This window comes from Lynx rufus, unplaced genomic scaffold, assembly GCF_022079265.1.
Source record: "Lynx rufus isolate CCGP_SWC_20201006 ecotype Redwood Valley unplaced genomic scaffold, mLynRuf1.p SCAF_16, whole genome shotgun sequence".
Lineage (NCBI taxonomy): Eukaryota > Metazoa > Chordata > Mammalia > Carnivora > Felidae > Lynx > Lynx rufus.
Window position 1 is genome coordinate 56,750,145 of NW_025814830.1, and position 19,697 is coordinate 56,769,841.

Below are 19,697 nucleotides of genomic sequence, written 5' to 3' on the forward strand. Positions count from 1 at the left end.
GCAGGCCAGATCATTTGTCCTAGTGAGTCACTATAGAAATAAATCAGAAGTAAAAATGGTTGTTTGTGTGCTAATTAATTAAAACCAAGACCCCCATTTGCCACAGTTTGGGGATCCCTGGTTTCATGGGGTCACTACCAGGCATCCAGCCCTTCAGAAGCAAGGCCCCCACAGCGCCCCCAGGCCCCGTTCCGGCACTGTTGAAGGGGCAGCTCGTTGTGAAGCCCATAGTGTCACCCCAGTGTGAGTGAAACGGTGTCCCTGGCAAGAAACATTGACTCTAAAAGAGGACGGGAGCCTGCTTTGGCCTCCGCTCGGTGACCTCAGTGCTGCGATGGGGACAGATCAGTGTTCTGTCCTTTCTCTGCTCACTGCAGCAGGGGCCCTCGGTGCAGTCACGGCAGCGTCACAGGCCTGTCCCTTTTTCGGCCGCTTTGCTGCCCCTGGTAGACGGGCCGCAAACCGGCCAAGCTGGGCCGTTCGATGACTCATGGAAACCCGGTGACCAAGGTGTTCTGTTTCCTGTTACATTTTTAGAATGAGAGCAGCACAGGACGTGGAAAGGTGATGGCAGCCTGGGACAGCTGGGACAGGCTGGAATCGACAGGTTTTTACTTCCTCCCGGGATTACTTTCCTCGGAGGACACGCTTATGAGCTTATGTGGCATTGTCTCTCGGGGTTTGGGGCCGACAAAACGGGGATCTTATGCTTCAATTTAGTGTGTCCCTAGGGCAGTTTTAAATGTTGGTTTTCGCTTCTGCTGCGGGATCCTTCGCAAGTAGCAGACCTGAAACTCGCTGGTGGTTCTGCAGACGTCGGCAGGTGACGGTTTTTACGTACCGTGATGTGATATACTGGATGCTGGTCACGGCAAAGCCAAGGGGAACCGAGAGGCTCAGATGCTGGTGGTGGAGAATCCGCAGCAGCTAAAACTCTGCCCAAAAAAGGCAGGACTTCTTATGAAGAAAACGGCCCCCACGAGGGAAGGCCTGGGTGAATGGCAAGATGCTCTTAGCTTAGGAACACGCCCGCGGGAGGCCCGGTGGGGGGACGGCGTCTGCAGGCACGAGGCCGAGCACCTTGGGGAACTCGGAGCGTCGGGGCTTCTGGACCGTGCACCTCCCGGGGGGACGATCCTGGAGGGAGGGGAGTAGCCGGCTTATGAGACAGCGGCCCCCCGAGAGTGAGACACGCACACCAGAGGTGGCCCCGCATCCCAGAGCCCCTGGCGGAGAAGCCGGCCAGCGCCGTGGGCCCCCTCCCCTCACGCCACCTTGTGCTCTGCCCTACACGTCGCAGACAGAAACCGCAACTCTGGGCACACCAAAGAGTGGACTGTTAACACAAGAAAGGAAGGAACTCGAGATCACCCAGAAGAAAAACACAAGCGAGGGCGGCTCCGAGTGGAGTGGGACCCGTGTGCCGGAAAGAGAAGGAGCCCATTCGATGCCACCACCAGAGTTGAGAGCCAGTAGCCGGGGACAGACGCGAGACCGCGAAGGGCTCCCTCCCACGTAAAGAACTTAGCAGAAAAGTGGCCAAGAGTGAGGCCGACCGCCAGAGTTCAGGGTGGCCAGGAGGCGCGGGGGCCGGCCTTCCAGCCCCAGCTGCCGCCACAGGCACCAGGAGCCCTTTCCATGTACGCAGTTGCCACGTTGAGGGTTTATCTTGTGTTTCCCTGGTAACACGGGAACCCGCACGGTGAGAACGAGGTAACGTGGGCGCCTTCATGCTGCCGAGCGAGCGCAGGCTGGTTTCGCTTTGGGGAAGATACTTAACTTGTAAAACGTTCATTTCCTTTGACCCACCGTTTTGACTTCTCAGGAGTCTGCTCCTAGAAGAAACAAGTTGTTCGTGAACGTAGAAGGGGTCATTTTAGCATTATAGGTTAGAAACAGCCGATGGTGTAGGAACGTTGGAATTCTGTGGCACGTGGCATGTGGCGTGGATCATCACACGGTCCGGGAAGACCCCATTTGCACAGCAGGTGCCACGGGGAGGCGCCCCGTTGCAGCCAAGCGCTCACCAGGCGGGTCGTGTGTACGGTGGGTGTGAGTGCACGTGCGAGTGTTCGTTGTGGCCGACCGAGTGCGGGGAAGGGAGCGCAGAGGCGTAAAGAGATGCTGGCCGTCTCTGGAAAATGGGAGGACAGGATTTTTATTTATTTCCTTGTTTGTACTTTCTGTGTTTTTTAAATGAACTTTATAGTATTTAATTAATAAAGAACTATATCCCGGGACCAGCACAAAACTGCTAGTTGTCTGGGATCCTATACTTTGGCTCCTTATTAAGGGAGGAGGTTTTGGTTTGTGGGGTGTATCTGTGGGCACAGGGCGCCCTGGCCAGTGCTGGGCCTCCTCCCAAGTTGGGCTGCTGAGGTCCCTTCTCCCACTTTGTCTCTGCCGTGAGCTCCTGGGTGGTGTGGACGGGCTCACCCGTCTAGGACTCAGCCGCCCAGCACCTCCCACCGCCTTTAAGGAGGGCTCCCGGGTTCTTCTGCCGGAAGCCTGCCGTCCACCACAGAGTGTGGCTCTCACACTTCAGCCTTGATTCTCTTCCAGGTGACTTCTGTCTACTTGTGGTTATCACGGATGCAGCCCCGCTGAGATTTGGGGGAGATTGCTCATCGGGCCTGGCAGGGTCCCTCATACTGGCCCGCTAGCCCTCAGTCCTGACGCTTGCATTAACAGCTGTCACGGAGGAGCACCCCTCTCTGGGCCACTGCCTCCTCCCGCCACCCTCCCTCTCTGGCTTTGATCAGGATATTCTCTGGGTGAATTAAACCAGCCTCTTTAAACCTAACTCAGACGACAAACGAAGCGTTTAAGGCTTGAGTTTCATGATTCGTCAAATCTCTAATGCACGTGAAAACCAAAAGTGGTTCGTTACCCTTAAATTAAGTATTTGTGGTGCACCTGCGTGCCAGCTCTACAGAGAACATGTTGGATGGGCCACCTCTGTCCCTGTCCTCCCCAGAGTTTGTAGTGTGGGTGGGGAAGATAGGAGGTCAGGAAGCAGGTACACCCAAAAAGGTAAGTACCGATGTAGTTAGGTGTCCTGAGGGAGAAAGATGGGTGTGTCCCCAGGAAGGACGCGTGCGCAGGGAGACCGTTCACGGAGCGAGCTCTGCTGTCTTGTTCGAGATGAGCTCTGCTGTCGGTGGACTGTTGCCGCCCCCATAGGCGACCCTTTATTTGTCAGGCTTCCCTTGGATAAGGCACTTAACACCATGATCTCGCCTCTTATAAGGTTCCCTTCACCAAACAGTGGCGCCTTCATGGAAGGGGTCCCAGCGTTGCTAACATCTCTGTGATTTTAGCCGTCAAACTGAGCCACCAAAGAAGGAGGCCACCGCTGCCGGCCCGCAGGTGAAGCGAGCAGACGAGTGGAAGGACCCTTGGCGTCGGTCCAAGTCTCCCAAGAAGAAACTCGGGGTGTCCGTCTCCCCCAGCCGGGCACGAAGGCGTCGGAAAACATCCGCCTCGTCGGCCTCTGCCTCCAATTCCTCCAGGTAAGGAGGCCGGCTGGTCGGAGTTAGCTGGTTCATCCACACCACCGGACGGCCACGCCGCCCCCGCCTGAGGACAGTCAGTGGGACTGCAGGGGTGTCTGTTCCGAGATTATTGAGAAGCTGGGGTGCTAGAGCGTCAGCGGCAAACAGAACCGATGCTCGGAACCTCAGAAAGGCTTCACGCCCCCCCAAAATAGACACTTGAGACTGGCCAGGATGTTGGCGACCCAGCCGGGAGCATGGACCCGGTGAGGGCAGAGGGGTCAGCCCCTCTCTTTCTGTGAGTTGGGGCTTCTGTGTGTCCACCGGGTCTGAACAAACAGACGAGGGTGCAGCCCCAGGTCGGGGGAGCCTGCGGTGGTGGACGGAGACCGGAGGGGTCCTGGTGGATCCGGGGTTCTCGTGACGTGCGCCGGGGGCCGTTAAGTACACGTGTGCACGTGCACAGGTCAGACGTGCTGTCCTGCACGCGTGGGCGCACCCGTGCTGGCTCCGTCCACCCGGGGCCCGCGAGCCGTCACCCGGCAATAGCGGGGCCAGCGGGCCGGCACCGGGGGGCGGGCCACGGGCCGAGGCAGACGGGCCCACTCGCGTTCCTGTCTTCGGCACTGCAGGTCCTCGTCGCGGTCGTCCTCTTACTCCGGCTCCGGGTCGTCCCGGTCGCGCTCCCGATCCTCCTCCTACAGCTCCTACTCCAGCCGGTCTTCCAGACACAGCTCGTTCTCAGGCAGCCGCTCCAGGTACGTCCCGGCCGCCGCGCGCGGCCTCTGCCTGCGGCGCCCTTCCGGGCTGCTTGGCTGTTCTCGGACGGCGTACATAAGCTGTGCGTCTCCCGCCGTCTTCTGAGGAAGGGCACGAGGCAAGGTGACGGCGGGGTGGGTGCTGCGGGCTCGGACCTGGTGGGAACTGAGGCCACGGCCGGGCCACGGCCCGACCACCCCCTCTGTCCGCTGGGCCCACAGCCACGTGCGGCGATCCTCACTCTGATACGGAGTCTTGGGCTGTGCGTGAGCCCCGTCTGGGGATGTTACAACTTTTCCGTCGTCACAGGAAGTTCCGCTGGACGTTTCTGGAAAGATCACACAAGAGGTGTATTTTCCCCATTGAAAATAGACAGGCTCCAGAACCTCAGGGAATTCTTCAGTCATTTGTGTCGGAACAGAGTCGTCGGTCAGCGTGACAAACGGGACCGTTCTGGGGCTCTGTTTCGCTGCTGTTGTTTTCCTAACCAGTGCGGATGGCATGTGCTCCAGCCGCGCCCCCCTCTCCTGCCTGTGGGCAGATGCCAGCTGCTTGAGGCCCTTTCTGCCTCATCCCGCCTGCCAGAGACACGTGGCGGGGAAGCCCAAGCATTTCCCTTTCTTTCCCTTTCTTTCCCTTAGTCCCGTTCGGGGTTCAGTTAGGAGAGGAGGGGTCCAAGACCACAGGACGGTGGGGAGTGGAGGACCACCCGTGCAGCGGCCTGCGCAGCACCCGGGGTGCGCCCCGCACCCCTGGACGGCCGCGGCCGGAGACATCGTCATCCCAGTCCTTGACCGGGACCACACACAGGCCACACGCATGCACACGCTCATTTGGGAAGTGTGTCACCATGCGTTCTTGGAATAGATTGGTCGGTCCCACAGTGGCGCCCCTTCCTGGCAAACGGTTGCTTCGGGGCACTTACAGAGATGATTAGAGCAGCATTAGGAGATCGCTGGGGCCACCGGACCCGATGGTCGAGATGGTAGTCTGAGTGCGGGACAGGTGGAGTGGGTTACATGGGGCCTGTTTTCTGTGGACGTCGGATCTCGTGCAGCCCGAGAGAAAGAAAAGCAGCCTGTTTCTGAGGGTGTCTAGAGGGTCAGCTGTGGGCACTGAGGCCTCACAACCTTGTGGCCAGGGGTTTTAAGCTATACTCGAGGGGTACAGAGGAAGGCTGCAGGTCACGGGGCAATCAGGGAGGGCTACCTGTGGGAGGAGAGGTAGAAGACGGAAAGGATACCAACCAGAGCATCGGTGGCAAGAGTCTGTGTGTGTGGCCTCGTTTAGGATACATGGACGGTGAGCTGTGGGCCTGAGGCCCCGCTGAGAGATTGGGAAGTTTTGGAAATGCTAGTGGTGCCAGGAGGGCAAGATGTCACCTGTGGTGTCTCCTCTGCGGGGCCTCGAAGGCACTGAGGGGGATGGGCTGGAGGCCCGCGGTGCAGTGAGACGTCCTTGTCACCGAGCTCTGCAGAGCCAGCCCCCGGGACCAGCCCTGTGTCCCAGACCCAGTTTCCCTCGTCGGCTTCGGAATCTTCTCACATCACGAATGTAGACGTCTCAGCTGTTTTCACAACATCAGCCACACGTCCTTGGCCACCTGACCCTCCTCCTCGGGTTGCCCGGACACCCCTGCTGCCCACTGCCCGCAGACCCCTCCCCCGTGCACACCCTTAGCGGCCGGGGCTGCGTAGCAGCGCCTCTGAGGATGCCCCAGGCGGAGGCGCGGGGTCGTGTGGCCTCGCAAGGCCTTCCCTCGGGACTCCCACGGTGGGCGGCCCCAGCCGAGCGAGCGTGAGGACAGGAGAGTGCGGCACGTGTCCGCGCCTCTGTCTGTAAAACCGCCGTGCGGTGACCTCAGGGGCTCAAGGCGTTTAGCTGTTGCTCGTTTGGCCGAAAACGTCGCACGTTTTGCGCCACAGTCTCCAGGTCGGGAGAAATCGGCAAACCCGGAGCCTCTCGGAGGCTCCCTCCTCTGGGAGGGTGTGCTGGGTCCCGGGACGGAGGAGGCAGCCTGGCCGGCCTCAGAGCCTCCCGGCCAGCGCCCCCGTCCTGCTACTCACGTCGGAGACTGTCTCAGACTGTCCTCCAGCAGGAGCCACCCCCGCCCCGGGCCCCCGTGCCCGGCTCCCTCGCGCAGCCCTCTGTCCCACCGCTGTCACCGGGCCAGGTCGGGCTGTGTGTGTCCTTGCTGTCCCGCCCACGCGGCTCCCAGGGCGGCAGGACCCCCGGCCTGGTGACTCCTTTTCCCGCTGCTGTTTGAGGAAAGGACCGGGAACACCCGAAAGCCGTTTTAAATCCAAGGCCGAGACTTGCCGTGACCTCTTCTGCGAAGGCAGGCAGCGTCCCTGGCCTTGGTCGGGACCAGGGCACCGCAGTGCTCCCTCCTCACGTGTCCGTTTGCTCTCTAGGTCCCGGTCCTTTTCCTCATCCCCGTCCCCGTCCCCAACGCCTTCCCCACACAGACCTTCCGTCAGAACCAAGGGGGAGCCGGCCCCGCCTCCTGGGAAAGCAGGGTAAGTGCCCCGGGGGTCAGGCCCCCCCGCGCTCTCCCTGCCTCCCTCTCTCCCCACCCCCCCCCCCCCCCACTGTGAAGAGGCCCCAGTGAAGCCCTAGAAGGGGGGCGGCGGCGCCAGGAGACAGGGCCGTGCGGGAGGCGGTTCCATCGCCCTCCCGGGGCTGTGTCCGGGACACGTGGAAGGGGGTAGCCGCCACCCCGGGCTCGCCGTTCACTCTCCCTGCTCCCGGCGCGTGGGACTAGCACGGGAAACGGGAGACACCGCGGAGCGCCACAGGCACCACGGCACCTGGCGGGTGGCGCCTAGCCGAACGCAGGGGGCTCCCCTCCGAGCGCCGCAGGGCCCAGGAGGCCAGTGGTGGGGTCGGCCCCGCGGGCGGGGTGAGGCCGGGGCACAGCTGGGCACAGGGGCCCCGCCTGCTCGCCGCCCGACCCCTCGGTGCCCGCCGGCCGGGCCACGCCGCGCATGCTCCTGGCGAGCGAGTCCTGAGTAGCCGCTTTTAAAGCGTTAACGCGAATGGCGTCGAGGGATAACTCACGTCAGCGGCACCACGTCCGTCCAAATTGTGCCACCTGATGTACTTGACAAACGTGGGAGGCCACCCACTGCAGTCCAGACACGCCGGCCCGCGGGAGGCTGTCCCCGGCCGGGCCCGCACTGAACCTGACTTGCCCCCGACGCTGTGCCGAGCGGCATGCTTTTTGCCCGGGCTTTGTTTCACGAACTGAGTGTTCGCCCCACCCAAACGATTGGCAGAGTATTTCCCCCACACTGACCGGAGCGACCAGCCCTTGGGACCGTTTCCCCTACCGCAGCGCGGGCCCCACGCCTGAGCGGGCCGGGCCCGGGGACAGCCCGGAGATGGGCATCCCCAGCAGGCACGGCACCAGCTGTCGTTCTCGAGGGTTCCTCGAGGACCCGTCCCTGCCTGTTAGGCCGGGTCTGACCCTCCCCCCCGTCTCCTGTCACAGAGAGAAGTCCATGAAGAAGCCAGCCCCTCCTCCAGCCCCACCACAGGCCCCTAAGACCACTGCTCCGGCCCCCGAGCCCGCCAAGCCAGGAGACCCTCGGGAAGCCAGGAGGAGAGAGCGGCCAGCTAGGAGCCCCCCCAGGAGGTAAGCGAACGGGGCTTCTGGGTACCCTTCTGGAGATTTCTACGTCTTTGGTGCCAGAGCTGAGGGACTTGCGGGCCCTCGATTTCCCCGCGAGCGTGCCGGGAGGCGCAAGCCCCTGAGAGGGAAGGTGTGGCCGTGCGGGACGCAGGCGCCCCCTCGACACCAAGGAGTCCCCCGGAGAGAGGCTGCCGGGGGGCTCGAGCAGAGGCTGGCATCTTTGTTTTGTGGAGAAGCCAGCCTTGAAAGGGCAGAGCCCCGCCCACTCGGGAGAGCAGCAGCACCTGGGCCTGTGGCTGCGGGGACCGGTGGGGGGTGTGGGGGGGTGGGGACCGGAGGGACAGGCGGCCGTGGCACCACCTCTCTGTGTTGCAGGCGGACCATCAGCGGCAGCGGCAGCGGCAGCAGCTACAGCGGCTCTAGTTCCAGATCCAGGTCATTGTCCGCGCCTCTCCCGCCCCAGCCCCGCGCGCCCGCCCCCCCCCCCCCCCGAGGTGCTGTGGGGCAGCACGCGGACCGAGAAGACAAGGGACCTTGGCCGGCAGCCCCACGCCTGCGGAGGTGCTCAGCAGGCCTGAGGCCAGCACGGAGCCCTCCCCGCCACCCCATGCTTGAGGCACTCGGCCGACGGCCTGTAACCAAATCCGGGAAAAGAATGAGTGGGAAAGAATTCTGCTCTTAAGCTGTTTGGAGGGAAGACCGTGTGAGACCAGCGCTCGGGTTCCTGGATCGAACTTTCTCTTTGTTTTTAGGCAGCAGGTGGTTTATCCTTTTGCCCACATCTTCCTAAAATAGGTTTAAAGTCCCAGTGTTCAAGCAAAACTGGGTCCTCCCTTTCTCCCCTGATCGTTTCGGGGTCTGAGGACCTAGGAAGCGGTGGTCGGTGTTTTCTGAGAGTGACAGGACTCCGCGGCCTGCCACGTGGGGAGTCCTCGTGGCGGGAGCCGTGGGGGCAGCGGCGCCTGCGAGACGGGCCACCGGTCCCATGCTGGGCCGGGGTGGCCCCTGCTCCGGTGTGCGGTGTGACTGCAGGTCAAAGCCCTCCCCTTCCTCGGGCCTCGGTACCTGGGCCCTCGGCTCTGCCGTTGCCAGCCTGGCTCCTGCTTCGACGACCCTGCCCGGCAGACAGGGTGGCTGAGCATTAGTGCGAGGGGCCCTCGATTCAGGGACGTGGGCGTCCCTCCACCGTGTGGCCCCTCTAAACCACCCGAGCACCCCCTGAAGTCTCAGGTTTTGTGGGTACACGTGCCTCAAAAAGAAACTGGGGAAGGTGGACGTGGAGACCCGCTGCGGGCCCCCCGTGGCCTCTCGCCCCCGGCCGTCGTGCGGTCACGGCCACGGGGGTGCGGACGTGCCTGTGTGTGTCCAGGTCCCTGAGCGTGAGCAGCGTCTCCTCGGTGTCCAGCGCCACGTCGAGCAGCAGCTCGGTGCACAGCGTGGACTCAGACGACATGTACGCAGACCTGGCCAGCCCCGTGTCCTCAGCCAGTTCGCGGTCCCCCACCCCAGCCCAGACCAAGAAGGAGAAAGGTACAGGGGGCTCCTCGCGTCCTGGGCATTGTGGCTGCAGAGGCGGGCAGGCCCTTTGTGGAAAGAGGGTGTGCGCCCGGCCCCGCTTGGTTCAGCAGGAGAGCACAGGGACCCCCCCCCCCCCCAGCTCTGACACGCGCGCCTCCTCCGTGGCCCACGGGAGACCGCCGTGCCAGGATGGCGACCGTGACTTCGCGTTTGTCGTCGGCAGGAAAGTCTAAGAAAGAAGACGGGGTTAAAGAGGACAAGCGGAAAAGGGACTCGTCAGCACAGCTGCCCAAATCCTCGAAGCCTTCTGCAGGCGGGAAACCCCCGCAGCCCGCGGCCCCCCAGCAGGCGCCCCCCGGGCAGCCCCAGCAGGGCTCATTCGTCGCCCACAAGGAGATCAAGCTGACGCTGCTGAACAAGGTGAGGCCGTGGGCGCTGCTGGTGGTGCTTCCGGGAGCCCCGCTCGGTGGGGCCGTCCTGTTCGCTGAGGCCGCTTGCCTCCTAGGATTAGGCCACCGAGGGCCTGGAGTGGCGGCCGCACGTAGCTAGCTCGTCGTCCTGCCCCGGCCAACTGCCTCACGGGGACGGGGGGACGCGTGTGGGGATGAAGCCCCGTGGCACGTCCTGGGAGATCCGAGCGTCCCGGGGCCGGTGGGTGCTCCCCCTGGCCCTTCCCCGAACACCCGGGCCCTGCCGACTCCCACAGTGCAGCCCGGGGGCAGGGAGCAAAGTGGACTCGGGCTCTTTGAGCTGGCGTCCCCAAGGCTGCATGGGACTAGAAGGGCGAGAGGCCTTCCCGGGCAGGTGGCCCCCAGGAAACACGGTGTCTGTGCAGGCACCTTCGCTGCAGAGGTTGAAGGCCCGAACCCCTGGGCTTTGCCTCTCTCGGGGTCCTGTGGGCACCCTGCGTCCGCCCGGGCTGCTTCCGCGTGGTGGCCAGCAGGTCAGGCCGGGGTCCTCACCGTGCCCTTCTCTGTCTCAGGCGGCTGACAAAGGGAGCCGGAAGCGGTATGAACCCTCGGACAAAGACAGGCAAAGTCCTCCTCCGGCCAAGCGTGCTAACTTGTCCCCAGACCGAGGTGAGCCCCAAGCCCTGCAGGGTCCAGTGAGGCCGAGGGGCCTTGAAAGATACCCCCAGGAACCGATCGTGTGGGTGCATCTGACGTGCTAGAGTTAAAGCTAAGGAGGAGATTTCAACGTGTGCTTATGTTAAAATAAAACAGTAGATTACTGTGTTTTAACATAAATACCACTTTTTATGAAAAAAATAACTAAATTGCCATAAACAGAAGTTAGTAGGTTTATCATCGTTTTCTTTTTCGAAAACGTCTTCACTCTCTGGATGAGAGGCGGTGGCTTGGTTCTCCTCTCTTGCGATGGCGCGGGACACACGGACTCTGGGAAGCCCGGTCCACGAGCGAGCGCAGGGGGCAGGCGGGCCTCGGGGCTGCCGTAGAAACAGTCTGACCCAGCCGCCCGCACTCAGGCGATCTCTGGAGACCGGTGCAGACTGGAGCTCTGCCAGGGCGTCTCTTCCCTGCTAACCTGGGCAGGGGGGCCGGCGGGATCCCCGGGGCGCCAGGAGCAGGAGGGGGGCGCCCACCGCACGTGCGCGCCCGGACCGAGAACCGAGTGGCGTGAGAGCCTGTGTGCTCGGCCCGGCACCGAACCCCCCGCCCGGCGCCCTCTTGCGGGCCCTCCGTTCTCATTGGACAGCAGTGTGACGGACGCCTCCGACTTGGTGGTGTCACTTGTGTTTTCCCCGTGTCCCGCTCTGGCGCTGGCTCTGGAAGCACGGAGCCCACGTGGGTTCCCGGGGTCTCACCTCTGACGTCACCCGTGCGGCCCCGTCCCCTTCCTCTGCCCCTTGCCTCTTCCCGTGAGCTGCCACAGCTCTGGAATGGGGCCGCCGGCGTGCGGGAAGCCCACCGGCCCCGTCCGCATGCGCCACCCCGCGCCGCTGGCTCACGCATAATCGAGACTGAGGTCTCACCTCATCCCGTGTCGTCCAGGTTCTCGGGACCGCAAGTCAGGTGGGAGACTCGGCTCCCCGAAGCCAGAGCGGCAGAGAGGCCAGAATTCTAAGGCACCCGTGGCCCCCCCAGACCGGTGAGTGCCCCACCCCTGCCCTGGGCACACCATGTAGGTGCTGTCGCCGCAGGGTCAGCTAGCCGGAGCTTCCCTGCCCGGGTGGAGGCCGGCAGAGCCAACCCCACAGCGGGTCCTAGAATGAGGGGGCCCCGGGGCACCGGGCTTTCTGGCGCCCCAGCTCCTCCCGCCTTCCCCGTCGGCCCCGCGAGCAGGAGCAGAGATTGGCTTCCGCCAGGAAACCGGCCGCCTAGCCCCTTCCCGCACCCCACTACACCCTCAGGCCGGAGGTCCGGATGGGTGCGCACTCGGTTACCCGCACAGCCCCCACCCGCCCCGGCCCTCGGGGCTCCTCCCGAGTCAGTGTGGGCTTCTCCCCACCACGAGGAGGCAGCGGTGGGACAGGTCAGCAGGTTCCAGGCGAGCCCCGGACGCCGTGTCCCCTCCGCCCCACGACCCAGGGCCCCTCCCACCGCGGCCAGGCTGGAGCGAGCACTGCCGGCCGGAAGCCCACCTGTCTCCACGGCCGCCAGTGCCCAGCGGGCCCCATCCACCTTGGGAGGCCCACGGCGTGGGGGGCTGGGGGGACGGCGCTCCGACCCTCTGACGGCCTCTCCCTCCAACCCGCCCACCCCCTGCAGGAAGCGCCAGCTGTCACCCCAGTCCAAGAGCTCCAGTAAGGTCACGAGCGTGCCCGGCAAAGCCTCAGACGCCGGCACTGCCACCGCTGTCTCCGCCGGCACCAAATCAGGGAAGGCCAGCACGCTGTCGCGGCGCGAGGAGCTCCTGAAACAGCTCAAAGCCGTGGAGGACGCCATCGCTCGCAAGCGGGCCAAGATCCCCGGGAAGGTGTAGGGGCCCCGCGGGCTCGGCCCCCCGCCCCCCGCCAGAGTTAGAGACTCTCGTGTTTTTATAAATAGGGTAAGCACAGCCTTCTCGGATTTTGAAGTTAACGTCGAATTTTGGCTGTGATTCTTTTTAAAAATTAAAAAAGAAAAAAAAAGTTTCTCAGCTGGAAAAGAAGCCACACACACGTAACGAAGATGATGCCGAATCCCGGTCTCCTCCCCAGCAGACCAGACCGAACCAGCCCCAGCCCAGAGCAGAAGTCCCGAGAGACAGGCAGGCAGGCCGGCCGGCAGGCTGGCGGCAGGAACAAGGACACGGCATCAGTTTTATGTAAATTATAAGTCCCAGGCGCCCAGTTCCGCCTGCCCGGGTCTTCCCTGCCCTCTGCCAGCCAGCCTGCCCTGGGCCGGTCCTCTGCCCGCGCTCCTTCCTGCCCCGGGGTCCCGGGAGCACCTGCTCCTTACCGGCCTCCTCCCCACCCCTCCCCGCCGCCCCCAGGGTCAGAAAATAGATATATATTCTTGACTGAAGTCCGATTGGGAAATATTTCCTGTCTTTTATTTTAAGCATCAGATTGTTTTAGTTGATTTAAAAAGGAAAAAAAAAAATACAGAAAAGACCAAAAAAAAAAAAAAAAAAAAAAAGACCGAGGGTGTTGTTGGGCGTCTGTCTAATGTGGAGGGTCTTTTTTTGAGGGGTCTCCTAAAATAAAGTATTTTGATAAGCAGCCGTCTCGCCCCGGTGGTGATTACGCGGACCCGGGCCCCCACTGTCGCCCGCCCCACGGCGCCCGCTGGGCCCACCTGGCAGGTTAGCGGCCTCCAGCTGCTGGAGGCTGGGGACACGGGGGCCCCCCCGGGTGGGGCACCTCACGTCCTCGGGGGGGACCTGGCCCCGGCAGGGCTTCGTGAACACTCCAGCCAGCCGGTGGCCGCCTTTCCCCAAGGTGGATCCCGGGGCGGAGAGGCCAGGAGGGACAACCGTCAGGCTAGGCCGGCCCTGCCCGGAAGCTGTTGTGCGGTCGGCGGAGTGACCGCGCCCCCGGGTGCGCTGAGCTGAGCGGGAGACGTCCCGCCACAGAGCACAGGCGGACCGTGAGGTCTGAGCGAGGCTGTGCTCACGCTCTCCCCTGGAGAGCCCCATCGGGGCCAGGGCCACGGAGCCTGGACGCCTTCTGGTGTGGATTAAACTCGCAGAGGAGTGCCGTGGCCTCGGGGCGCCCCCACGTCGCGGTGCCCTCCTGCCCCCAGGCTGCTTTGAAACAAGGTCTCAGGTGCTGCACACCCCCTGGAGCCCGTGCTGCCGTCCCCGTCCTGGTGCTGGGGGGCGCTTCACGGTGCCCGGGTCGGGAGCTGGGTCCAGCACCAGTGCGCTCGGGTGCTCGGCCCCAGGGCTGGCTGGCTGTCAGAGCGAGGGGCCCGGTGGGGGGTGTACTGCCAGACCGGCCACACCACCAAGCGTCCTGAGCAGGTCGTGCTCCGGTTTCCGTCCACATCCTGCGGGAATTGGGATTCCTCTCCCGACACGGTGGCCTCGATTACGTGTCGCGGCAACTTTCCAAAGCTTATCTGGTTTGCCATCGGGTCAAAGCCAGGTTCGGAGAGAACTCCCATCCTCTGAGTAGGTGGCCTTCCGGGACACAAAGCCAGAACCCGGGACGGCTTGGGGGCCAGCCTGTCCCGACGTGCGCTGTGCCCCTGGGCTGCCGGACCCCGCGACCCGCCGGCAGTGATAGCCACTGTAAAGCCGGGAGCCCCCAGGGGAGCCCACCACCCAGCCGTGTGCGCTCCCCTCCTTGCCCCGCCACCCTGAGCCGGCTCGAGCCAGAGCCCTGGGTCCGCTCCACCCCAGCCTGGTCGAAACTGACAGTTTGGAACTTGCCGTCTGGGCTCATGGCTCCTCTTGGCTAGACTTAGCAGGTGCCTGTCCGGGGAAGGGTAAGAGCCGCACCCCAAGCCAACTCTCCCCCGCCCGGTCTGGTGGAAAGAACATTCTGGGCCGGGCGTCTGGGAAAAGGAAGGCCTCTGTTACGTAATGGGTCCTCGGGCATCCTTGCCTTCAGGCAACACGATGGCTGAGATCCTGGCTCGTGTGGTTAACGTGTAAAACAGTGGGGATAATGAAGGGTCGTCCCTCCACTTCCGTGTCTGTCCCCTAGGCCGCCCCCCGTGTCCAGGTACGGTCTTCACAGCTAGGGGGGCCCCGCCACGTGACACGTGCTGACCTATCCCCTCCGACGCCTGCTTGCCTTTCCTCCCACCCGAGGGCCTTTGCACATGCTGCTTCCCGTTCTTGGAACTCTGACCTCACTCACCGCTCAACGCTTCCTCTGGCCGCTCAGACCAGGCCTGCCCCGTCCCCTCAGCCACCCCCGCAGCACCCCGGTGGGCCCTCCCACCTTCCTCCCCCAGCCAGCCTGCCCCTGCGCCAAGCCCCCCTGCCCTCTCTCCTCCTCTCTCTCAAGTGGACGAAAGCAAGACGGAAGGGTTTCATTTTCTAATTTGTATTTTCGTCACTGAAACGTGAAATACGATCTCCAACGTCATGAGGGAAAACGGGCTAACGTGGCAGCTCGGTCTGGTGAAAATGCAGTTGCTGTGGGTTTCCCGCTGGTCGTTCACAGCAGCCCCCCTGCAGTCATTACGTCTCGGCTGGACATGCCCTCCTGCACCCTCCCCTGTACCCAGTTCCCCCGGGCCTCCACCTCCTCCTGCTCCCGCCCCTCCCCTGCTCTCCCTACACCCAGCCTCCCCCCGGTGACCGTTGCCACCAGCCCACAGGCGGCCTCGCTCAGCAGGAGGGGCTCAGCCTGTGGTGCTCAGGGGTTTCAGAGCTGAAGGAGGCCTGTGTTCCAAGGGGCATGGTTTGAGGGCGGGGCCTTCTGGGACACCGCCTCCGGGATGCCCTCCGACTTCCTCTGGTGGTGCCTTTCCAGTCTTGCCCAACCCAGGACTTCTGTGCTTGCCTCAGCCACCCGCAGGAATGAGGTGCCACCTGGGCCCCCGCCCTGCATCCATGCAACCTTGATGTCGGGCTGGCCAGGACCCCCGGCCCCCCCCCCCGGGCCCTTCCCCTGCCCCTGGTCCCCTTGAGCAGCGTCTACCCCCGGAACTGGCTGTCGGGACCACGGGGAACAGTGCTGGGTGGCACAAAGCGGGGGGAACGCACAGCCTGGCCCCCGGTTCCTCCACTGGACGCGGTGCCCACCCAGTGGGCCGTTCGGAAAAGACACACAAGATGTTGACACGCATCTCGCGGGGGGCTGGTGTGGGCAGGGGGCAAGGCTGGGGCCTCGCGGGTGTGGACCCCCTGGCAGCCACGGCATATTCTTCAGTTCATAAAGGAGACCCGCGTGCACGTGTGGCCAGACCCCCCTGGCCAAAGGGCAGCGAGAGCCCCTCACACGTTGCACCTCCCCCCCCCAGCCTCCAGGCCGGGGTCAATCTGCCAGCGCCCCGCGACTGGGGCGCCGTCCCCCCACTCTCCTCCCTGGGGACCCGGGCTCAGCCCCTTCCCCCCATTCTGCGGCACTTACGGGACACCGAGGCGCCAGGGGCAGCTCCGTGCCGGGGCCGTGGCAGGTGCGCCACCCCACCGTCCCTGCCCTCAAGGGAGGAGACCCCCGAGCACCCCTGCAGGTGCAGGGGGCAGCCGTCGGCTCGGCCCGAGGAGGCTCTTCCTGGAGAGCCGGCCTGGGCTGACACACAGAGCACAGCAGCCAGCATCCGCCCTGCAGAGGCGGTCACGGGCTCAGCGGTGTCCCCCCCAAAGTATGTCCACGTCCTGGCCCCGGTGCCTTTGGAGAACGTGCCCTTATCCAGGAAAAGGGTCCTGGCAGATGCAGCTATGGTGAAGGCCTTGAGATGGGATCATTCTGACTGAGGTGAGTGTCCTCACGCAGAAGGCGAGATGGGGGCACAGGGGAGGGGCCGTGTCGCGGCAGCAAGCCAAGGGACCCTGAGAATCAGCAGCAGCCAGGAGAAGCGAGAAGAGGTGGGACGGGTCCTCCCTCGGAGACCCCAGATGCCACTTACCCTGCCGACAATATGATTTCAGACCCCGGCCTCCAGACTGTGGGAACAAATTTCTGCTATCTTAAGCCCTCAGTGTGTGGTACTTTGTCGAAGCCGCTCTAGCAAACGAATGCAGGTGGTGATCTCCCCGTCGCAGGAGGTACGCAAGCAGAGGGCTGGGGCGCTGGAGGGAGGACCAGCCCTGGGGACTCGATGCATCTATCCCTCCATCGGAAGCAGCATTTCCTCCAGGCCAGCGAGGGACAAGGGTCTCCCTTAACCCTGTCCTGCTCCCCGGGACACAGGCCCAGCAAGCCCACTGACAGGTGCAGACGCCAGGAGAGCCCTCCTCCCTCAAGGGGTCTCCGCGTCCCTGGAGTCTCGGGGTGGCGCCTGCCTGGTGCGGATGCTGGCCACTGCCCGCATGTGGGCAGGCGGGGTCCTGGGACGGCAGGTGACGCCCTCCCGCCACCCTCAGACCCTATTCAGCTGGGGGACGCTTCAGATTCCGATATGAGGGACCAGGACGCACAGGGCCCTGGGTCTTGGTGAGTGACCGGGGGACCCGGGGGGTGGTGTCCAAACCCCAGCCATTCAAAGCTCCACCAGACCACCTCGCACTGTCCTTTCCAGGGTAACAAAGGCGCCCGGCGCCGTCACCCCACAGCCCCACGGCCCAGCTCCTGGAGCGCCTTCTGGAATGTCTCCCACCTGTGCAGGAGGGGGCGGGCACCGATGCCCCTCCTGGAACGTTGGCTACAAACAGGACCGACCTCGCGTCCACAACCTGGGGGACCGGCCCCCGAGGAGCTCCGTGCGGCACTGTGAGTGACGGAGGCCACCCCGGCTGCCCGGCCCACGGCCCCCCGTGCCCGAAACATCCCGGCCCGTCCGTCGGCAGTGGCCAGCCTGGGGCAGGGTCCCTCCGGGCGGGGAAGGGAGAGGAGGAGGGGGGTGGGCACGGGCCCGCCCTGGGCGGGGAGGAGACAGGGGCACCCACCGGGAGGGGAGGAGGAAGCTGAGCGGGCACTTCCCCGGGAGGAAGCGGCCCGGATTTCCCCCAGGTGTGGCTGGAGGTATAAAGGGCGCCGGGAGCCGGGAGGCTCCAGGACCGCAGCAGCCGGTGCACCTGCCTCTTGCAGCCCAGCGCCCGCCGCCGCCGCCGCCACCATGGTGAGCCGCCGCGTCTCCCCACGCCCCCACCTGGGCGGGGCCACCTGGCCCTGAAGGGCTGGTGGCTTCCCGCCCCCGCTCGGAGGACGTGGGGATGGGGTCCAGGAAGCCCCCCCACGGCTGGGGACAGGAGGCAGCCGGGCCCCAGGAGCTCTGGTGCCCTGGGGAGCTCGGGCTGCAGGGCTAGCCCCAACTTGGGAGAGAGGGCTGTACCCCGTCCTTCCACAGGAAATAGGGCAAGCCGGGGCGGGGGGTGGGGGGGCGGTGAGTGCCCCCTTCCCGGGCGCCCCCTGACCTGACTCCCCAATGCCTACCCGCCAGCTCCTCCCTGGCCTCTTGCTTCTGTTCTGGACGCCTGCCAGCCTGGCCCGCCACGGCCCCCAGCTCTGGGGGGGCCCCCACGCCCACGGGACCCCACGCTGCTACTCGGCCGAGGAGCTGCCTCTGGGCCAGCCCCCGCCGCATCTGCTGGCTCGAGCCGCCAAGTGGGAGCAGGCTTTGCCCGTGGCCCTGGTGTCCAGCCTGGAGGCGGGGGCCCGCAGGAGGCGGCACGACGGCCCCCCCGCTGGGACCCAGTGCCCGGTGCTGCGTCCTGAGGACGTGCTGGAAGCCGGCATCCACCAGCGTTCCATCTCCCCCTGGAGATACCGGTGAGGGCCGGGGGGGGCGCCCTGCGCGCTGGGGTCCCCCGCTCCGTGCTGCTGGGCCATCCCCGCCCCCCTCTGAGCCTCAGCGTCTCCGCCTGTCAGATGGGACGGTCACCCCCAGGCCGGGCGGGTGGGTGGGGCCCCATCAGCGGGGCGCCTCCCTGCCGCTGCGGTGGGCAAGAGTCCGGCCCGGCTCGGTGGCCGGGGACGCCCGGGAGAATGCCGAGGTCCGCGCCTGAGCCCCCGCAGGGGTGGGGGTGGGGGGCGCTGGGCCGGGCAGGGGGGAGGGGAGGGGGCTCGCTCACCGAGGCCCCGCCCCGTCTGTCCCCGCAGCGTGGACACGGACGAGAGCCGCTACCCGCAGAAGCTGGCCTTCGCCCAGTGCCTGTGCAGGGGCTGCGTCAGCGCCAGGACGGGCCGCGAGACGGCGGCGCTCAACTCGGTGCCGCTGCTGCAGAGCCTGTTGGTGCTGCGCCGCCAGCCCTGCTCGCGGGAGGCCACGGGGCTGCCCACGCCCGGGGCCTTCTCCTTCCACGCGGAGTTCATCCGCGTGCCCGTCGGCTGCACCTGTGTCCTGCCCAGGTCGGCTCGGTGAGCCCCGGCCTCGGCCGGCGTCGCCTGCGCCCCCCCACCCCCACCCCGCGCTGGACAGTCGGGGGGCTCTCTCCCGGCAGGGCCCCCCTATTTATGGGTATTTATTGCTTATTTATTTGCCCCACGGGGTCCCCGGGCAGGTACCGAGGCTCCGGGCCTCGGGGCCGAGGAACGACGGCGGACGCCACGCCCCGAACGGTGGTGTCCCCCGTGCCTGGAGGGTGACTCTGCTGCTCGGGCCCATCTCGAGACTCGGTTTACCCTTTCTGCAAAAACACTTGGGCCGGAAGGACTCTTTGGCTTCTTCTAGAACTTTCTTAAACAACACGAACGGTGTTCTGATGACGCCTCCGTCTCGGTGTTCCCCCCGGGGCTCCCCTCACACCCTCCCTGGCCTCACGCTGCTCCCGGCCCCCCAAGCTTCCCCTCCCCAGCCCCCCGGAGGAAGAGGTACCCCTGTATCTCCGAAACAACTATTTTAAGTGTCAACGCGTCGTTAAATTGACAAACGTCCCCCAGAGCACACCGTGGGAGGGCGGAGGGCGGTGGTTGAAGGCACCCCCTCCCCCTCACCCCTGCCTGGCCCTCGGCACCCGGCTGGTCCCGCGGGGACAGCCGCCGGCCCTAGATTCTCGTGTCCTCCCAGGAAGGTACCGAGGTCGTCCACTTGGGAGATGTGCTTTGACACGGGTGTGCCCCGCTGGCCCTGGCAGGGCCTTGGCACCTGAGGGGCTCCCATTCTGGCCGTGTTGTGGCCAGACCCTCCTCCACCAAGGGGACTCCCCCCCCCCCCCCGCCCCACGGACAGCGTCTGAGGGAACTCCTGGGGGAGTCCGCTCGGGGGGGGACACATCTCCGGCTTCTGAACGTCCCCTCCAGCCCCGCCAGAGACCTAGGCGGATCTCGCTGCCTGGACGGCCCTGGGGCT

At 64.9% G+C, this 19,697-nt stretch overlaps 2 protein-coding genes across 2 annotated transcripts in view; both read left to right on the plus strand.

Moving 5' to 3' along the window:
- ZC3H18 (zinc finger CCCH-type containing 18) overlaps positions 1-13,069 on the plus strand; it is a 59,324-nt gene extending 46,255 nt beyond the window's left edge. The window contains 10 exon segments of the mRNA XM_047078907.1: positions 3,321-3,512; positions 4,127-4,252; positions 6,668-6,772; positions 7,747-7,890; positions 8,263-8,322; positions 9,257-9,417; positions 9,629-9,825; positions 10,388-10,484; positions 11,418-11,514; positions 12,135-13,069. Of these exon segments, the coding sequence (XP_046934863.1) occupies positions 3,321-3,512; positions 4,127-4,252; positions 6,668-6,772; positions 7,747-7,890; positions 8,263-8,322; positions 9,257-9,417; positions 9,629-9,825; positions 10,388-10,484; positions 11,418-11,514; positions 12,135-12,348 (1,393 nt within the window). The 3' untranslated portion in view covers positions 12,349-13,069.
- Positions 13,070-17,834: 4,765 nt separating this feature from the next.
- IL17C (interleukin 17C) lies at positions 17,835-18,770 on the plus strand. Its single transcript, XM_047077424.1, has 2 exons — positions 17,835-18,178; positions 18,509-18,770. The coding sequence occupies exons 1-2, from the start codon at positions 17,835-17,837 to the stop codon at positions 18,768-18,770; spliced, it is 606 nt and encodes a 201-aa protein (XP_046933380.1).
- Positions 18,771-19,697: the final 927 nt, after the last annotated feature.